The following is a 6,449-nucleotide window of genomic DNA, read 5'->3' as shown; positions in this document are numbered from 1 at the left end:
CACCGCCGCTCGGGCGGACTCGGCCGGGGCACCACTGGCCCCGCCCCGCCCCAGCGTGCGCCTGCTCGGAGGCCTTGGGTGAGGAGCGGCGCCGAGCTTCAGGCTGGAGGCCCGCGGCGGTCCGAGGGGCTGGGGTCTGCTGGCCTGGTCGTCACTTTCGCATGCTGGGCTGTGCCAGTGCCCTTGCCTGTGCCCAGAGCCGGGCTTTCGGCTGCTGGGTCTCCAGTCGGGCTTGCTTATCCGTGCTCCTCGGGCAAAGCCGCGTTGGTCCAGCGTGGACAAGTGACGGAAGTCCTCGTTGCTCTGGGCACTCGTCCACGGAATTGTTGCTGTACCTTTATCAGTTTCCTTATCCATATGAACTTTGTTATATTGATAACTTTGATAGTGGGTATCATATAATACACAGACTTCTTCTTGACTTAAGTGTTTTCTGTATAACATGCAATCCTATCAGAACTGCATCTGCTCTTTATTTCCTAATTCATTGGGAGTGAATTATGGATGTTTGGTTTATCTCCCAGTGAAAACAATACCTATTCCTATTGAAATGAGTTGAGTTCTTCCTTATTGCCTGGAAAACTCTAGAGCAAGAGCCAAAAAACTGGTACTGTTGTGGTATTCGGGATGATAATTTCTGCGCAGTTTGTATTTGGGAAGTTATTTGCCCAAGGTTGATAACTAAACTTAATTTGTAGTTATTCCTTCATTTTTATCAAGGAACATTTCAGGTTCTGTTGACTAGTAGGTTATACACACGCTTTGGATGTAGTCAAGCCATTGAAAAGCCACCATGTGGTCTAGACAAGAGATACTAAGAATGAGCTAAAGCATAGGCCAGAGACTGAACTTAGTAAGTATCAATTTAATTTACATTGCAGATCCTCCCAGTTTAGTTAAGGGGATGTTTTGCTCAGAACCTTTTAGTAAGTTATGTAAATAAGTTATGTACGCTCAAAAAATAATGTACTCTTAAAACTTGTGTTTTGGAAAAGCTGTCTTACGTAGTAATCTTCCTTTTTTTTTCCTGTATGTAACGCATGGTCCTCAACAAGTAATGCAAGAGAAAAGTTAAGTAGCAAAGTAGTAATGAAAATATATTGTCCTTGAAAAATGTGTGCTGATGCTTCTGTAACTGCTTAGTTTATTATAAAATATATCCTTTTGTAATGGACAAAGCAAGGGAGAGGAAAGAAGAAAGAGATTTTGTCTAATCTAAGTGCATAATTCCAATAAATCCTAATAAATTATCCATGGAGGAGTTGAGTTTCAGATACACTACAGACTTCTGGATGTTTCCTAAGTGCTTTGGGTATTTCAGAGGTTTTTGTAAATTGGTATTTTTTCGTCTTGTTTGTTTTCAGGAGAGACATATCGGCTTTTAAGTGGTACAGAATATGTTGTTGGACGCAGAAACTGTGCGATTTTAATTCAGGGTGATCAGTCCATCAGTCGAAGTCATGCAGTTCTGACAGTTAGTCATCCTGAAACAAACCCTGTAAGTTGCCAGCATTTTACTGCATTATCTGTACACTATGTGGATAATTTAGTCTGCTATGACCATGTATACTCTCATTTCATTCCCACTGGTGTTTTATGCTTGGAGTAGATCCACTGATCACCTGTCTGGTCTTAATCTTGTTTTTTGTTTGTTTATTTGTTTCCTCAGGTGTTCCTGCCTGTGTTGAGAAAATTAGTGACATAATTCCACTGATCCAAGCTTTCTTTTATACCAGAGTGCAGATTCACTAAGATTTTTAATTAAAATAATCATAGCAGGAAAATTATGCAATTGAATTTTATTACATAGATGAGTTTTAGGTCTTGGTTCTGGAAGGTGCTTCAGTTGTCTTATTGCAGGCTTAGTTCATGTTTCATTCCACATCATTAAGTCTGTATTTGCTTAGGGGACTAAATAAAAATGTCCCAAGGAGAATTAGCAAGCAGTAATTTACTGTCACTTACATGCTGCAATGTTTACAAACGTTTTCAAGTTTTTAGGAATTTAATTTATGTAACCTTATGTAGAGTTTGAAATTAAACACATAAAATTATGTGTCCTTTTAATACTGTGAATAGTGTATAACTATGTGGCAAATTTTCATTAAAAAGCTGACAGTGTTCTCATTGGTTTGTGAACCATGTGGGAAACATGCAGTGTGTAACTTGTTCTCAACATCTGCTGGTGTCACCATGCTCTGCAGCGTGTGGATAGCTAGCAGTGCTCATGGCAGGAGGTGAGGAAATGTGACTTGTGCACCTGTGCCAAGACTGAACAGTGGGTAAAAGCATCAATAATAAATCTCAGAGCCGTCCTAAATTGCAGAGCCTTTGGGCTAGTGAATGATTGCCTTGCAGAGCCTCCATAGAGACAATGTAGAAGCATAGAAGTTCTGAAGCTAAAAATATGTTAATTTTCTCTTATTCCTTCACAGTAAAAATCAGAAAATGAACATGCAGCCAGCCTCATTGTCCAAAGTCTTTATTTAGGATGATATTTTGTGGGCTTTTTCTTGTTTATCTACAGCTTTGATCCATAATGATAATAACCTGTTTCTGATAAAAGTATCTCATTCTAATAAATTATATTGGCTTATTTATGTTTATTTTCAGAACCAGTCTTTCTCAGTCCCTACGTTAACAGTAACAGATTCATCTAAGTATGGTACCTTTGTTAATGGATCAAAACTCAATGGCAGTTCAGCATCTTTGCAGTCTGGTGACAGAATCAACTTTGGAGTCTTTGAAAACAAGTTTAGGTAAGTGCTTTGATTATAAAGTATCAAGAAGAAAATTGCAGTTTTATAGAAGAGAATTTTAACACATCATGCAGCTCAGCAAGCGATACAGAAATGAGGAATTTTTAGAAAGCAAAGGAGATGAGTAGTGTTTTGTCTATGTACCACACCTGCTTCTGCGTTCATTTTCCATTACGTATTTTTATATTGTAACTTATTTTGACACTAAGAGATTAAAATTGTTCACAATAAAGCATGGACATTTTAGAAGATGTGGTATCATGTACAGTGAGTGTTTTCAGACTCTTATAGGCAAAGAACAAAATCCTAAAACATAAAATGCTCTAAAGAAGGGAGGAAAGTTGAGTAGGGAGAGAGTTTGCCTGAGCCCTTGTTAGCTGTTGGTAAGGTAATGAGAAGAGAACTGACATAGCTGGAGGGTGCTTTGTGCTGTAATGTATGTCTGTATTCTCCTTAGTGAACCCAACTTGCTAATTTTTCAAATTTAACATGGTAGCCAGTGCTGTCTGTTTGAATACAAGAAGCACTCCTTGAAGTAAAGTGGCAGGTAAATAGAACAAATTCTAATGACTATTAAAATCAACATTAAAACAAACAGAAGTTTGCTTTGCTTCTTAAAATTTGACTCAGTTTCACTGGTTTTATTTAATATAAAAAGCAGCATTCTCCTCCACTTATTACAATAAATTAATTTTGATATATTAGATAAACATACTTGAAGTGCAGTACAGGAGCTATACTATGAGACCAGTTACATCGTGACTGTTGTACCAGGAAGATTATTCAAATTTATTTCTGCTTTCTAGACTAAACCAAATCAAATAATGGAATTAGATATGCTTAGGAAAAGGTTACGTGATCTTACATTCTACAGCACTTATATTTTGGACTCCTGTGTTGAGCATACGCTTACCGTTGGAAGCAGACACTCAGTTTCTTCTGATGTTCCCTGACCTTGCACTATTCTTGAAGAACTAATTCTATGTGATATTTGCGGAAGACCCAGAAGTCCATTGAAATATTTCAGACATCAAGTCAAAGTGGTGGTAATTTTTCTGAATAAAAATCAGTATTCACTTTCTTCAGGAAACCTTAAAGCACAGTCTTTGATCTAGATAAGAGTATGGGTCTTTTTTTTTTTTCCCCTTTTTTTTTCCTCCCAGATTTCCCTGAGACACAAACATGGTAGTTAAGTCAGCTCTGTTCATCATAATGATTGGCTGAAATAACTAAAGGAAGTCTCTTTTACTTGTTCTTTGCAGAGTAGAATATGAGCCTTTGGTTGTCTGCTCCTCATGTTTAGATGTAGCTCAGAAGACTGCTTTAAATCAAGCCATCCAGCAGCTTGGGGGCCTTGTAGTGAATGAATGGACAAAAGAGTGTACTCACCTTGTAATGGTATCAGTAAAAGTTACTGTTAAGGTATGTTGTGCTTTTCCGTGTTGATCATGTTGCTTTGCAGTTTACCCACAGATCTGAATTAAATTCTAGACCTGCTCAAGATTTTTTTCTACAAAGCTGTGAAACCAGCTCTTTCAAGTTTAGAAAGAGGTGGAAGTTGATGGGAGGTTGGAGGGAAAGAAAACGAAAAAGCCAATTTTGAAGGCTGTTACTGATTTTTGTCAATTGCCTTGTACATTTTCATAAGTTTGGCCAAGACAGCAATTAGAAGCAAAACTATCCTATTTTTCAGTAGCAAAGTTCGGTATTGTTCTGTTTGTGTGATGTCTGAAAAAGCTAATTTCAGTTGAGCCATATTGTAGCTGAACTTTTTCCATACAGTAAATACATGTTTTCCACCTTTTCAGACTATATGTGCTTTGATCTGTGGTCGACCGATTATAAAACCAGAGTTTTTTGTTGAATTAATCAAAGCTATTCAATCCAGGCAGCAGTTGCCAAATCACGAAAGGTAAGCACCACATTTTCAAAGTCAGAGTTAAATTTATGGGAGTTAGATTGACAAATAACTATACATTTATCTGATCATATTAATGATTTACAGTAACTTTATTTGTGGAAGAATGCTTAATATGACACAGATTTTAGTGTTCAGGCAATTTTCTTACTCTCAACCCTAGAGTTATAAAATAAGCTCTTGGAATTGATTATATGGTTAGAGATGTTACTAGCTCTATATAGGAACTTGTTTTGGTGATATAATTGAAGAAACATTTAAACTCTCTTGGGAGTTGATATCTTAAAATAAAAAGTATATTTTTATAAAAGAAATTATTTCAAGCTTATTTAATTACGTAGACATTTTCCCAGTACGCAGTTAGTTACTGAGTTTACTTTGGTCAAAACAGAATTAGCCTGGCCGTTGAATTCCTGAAATATCAGGGGTTTTTGATTACCTGTTAAGAGATGAAGTGAGAGACTAATGTGCATAGTGTCATATAGTCCTCACTATATGAGAATGAAATGCTTATTGTTTTCATGGTTAAATTAACTTGAGAAGGGAGTGCTTTCTTTGGAATAAATAAGTACTGCAGAATAGCCCTTTTGGTTATTTACTCTATGTAGAAAAGTGTAAAATAATACCAATATTGGGAAGTGGTTGTGTTTTCTCTGGGTTTGTTGGGGTGTGGGGGTTTTTTTTGTTTTAATTTTTGGTTGGTTGTTGGTTTTTTTTTGTTTTCCCTGTATGAACACACGATTTATGCAGGTGAGAAGTTTCCATCCTGTATTTTAAAAAGGTAAACTGTGTGGATGCTTGGAGGTGTTTTCGTTTCATTTTTTTGTTTTGGTTTGTTTTTTTTATGAATGCAGTATGTAATGGATGGAGATTGTAAGAATACTTGGCATTTTAAAAATAACGTGTTAAACTTCTAATGTCAGTTAACAGGGAGAAAAATTACTGAAATTACATTAAATACATTCAAGACATTATGATGTTTCTGGATGTATTATTTTGGGTGTGTTTGGTTTTGTTTGGTTTTTGTTGTGGTTTTTTTTGTCATACAAGTGGTAGAAGCCATCAAAAGCTAGCAATTGGCTGTGCAATTTGTAATTTGCTTGGTCTAATGTTCTCTAGCTGTAAGGCTGCTGTTTCTGCCTTTCACAGTAACAAGCAGTAAGTGGCTTGGGCTCTTGGAAACCAGGGTGCATAGTTGTCCATTCCTTTAATGTAGAAGTGACAGTATAATGGAGCTGTTAAGTGCTCCTTAAAATAGAATCAGATGGATATGTTTCCCTTTCTTAAATATTTTTGCTAACTATTAAGACTCTGAGAGGAACTGAGCTGACTAAATGTTAGTGACACTAGCAGTATATCCATTATGTAGCTATCAGAGGGAGAGTTCTGCATCAAGCTAAATGAGACAGCTGGTATAATACACAGATCTATATTTAAAATAGTTACAGTATTTTAAATAGGTGATATTTTTAAGATGTAGCTTGTGGGAAGAAATTGAAAGTTTACTTAGCAGCCGTGTGACTTCAATTTCCAAAAAGACTTAACTTTCACAGAGAATCTCTACATTGTGCATTCTAGGCACAGCTGGCCTGAGCTGGTACATCCACAAGATGCTAAACAACTTGGGGCAATACTAGTTTGGGTATGAAATGAGAAAGGTATATCAATGTGGTAATACAGGGACTATGTTGCCTTTTGAGCTTAGATCAGCATTGGATAAGAGTTTCCAAGGAAAAGCAAAGGTTTCTTTGAGGAGGAGATGATCAGTTGAA

At 36.8% G+C, this 6,449-nt stretch overlaps 1 protein-coding gene across 1 annotated transcript; it reads left to right on the top strand.

Moving 5' to 3' along the window:
* Window positions 1–627: 627 nt before the first annotated feature.
* On the top strand, window positions 628–4,671 carry LOC104547429 (nibrin-like; the record flags this gene model as incomplete). Its single annotated transcript, XM_010193105.1, has 5 exons — window positions 628–673; window positions 1,365–1,498; window positions 2,614–2,759; window positions 4,022–4,181; window positions 4,568–4,671. Coding segments are annotated over exons 1-5 (590 nt in total), but the record flags the coding sequence as incomplete, so codon positions are not given.
* Between the last annotated feature and the right edge of the window lie 1,778 nt (window positions 4,672–6,449).

The sequence above is a fragment of the Mesitornis unicolor genome, unplaced genomic scaffold (genome assembly GCF_000695765.1).
Source record: "Mesitornis unicolor isolate BGI_N332 unplaced genomic scaffold, ASM69576v1 scaffold46879, whole genome shotgun sequence".
Taxonomy (NCBI): domain Eukaryota; kingdom Metazoa; phylum Chordata; class Aves; order Mesitornithiformes; family Mesitornithidae; genus Mesitornis; species Mesitornis unicolor.
This window is presented reverse-complemented; position numbering and strand designations above follow the sequence as displayed.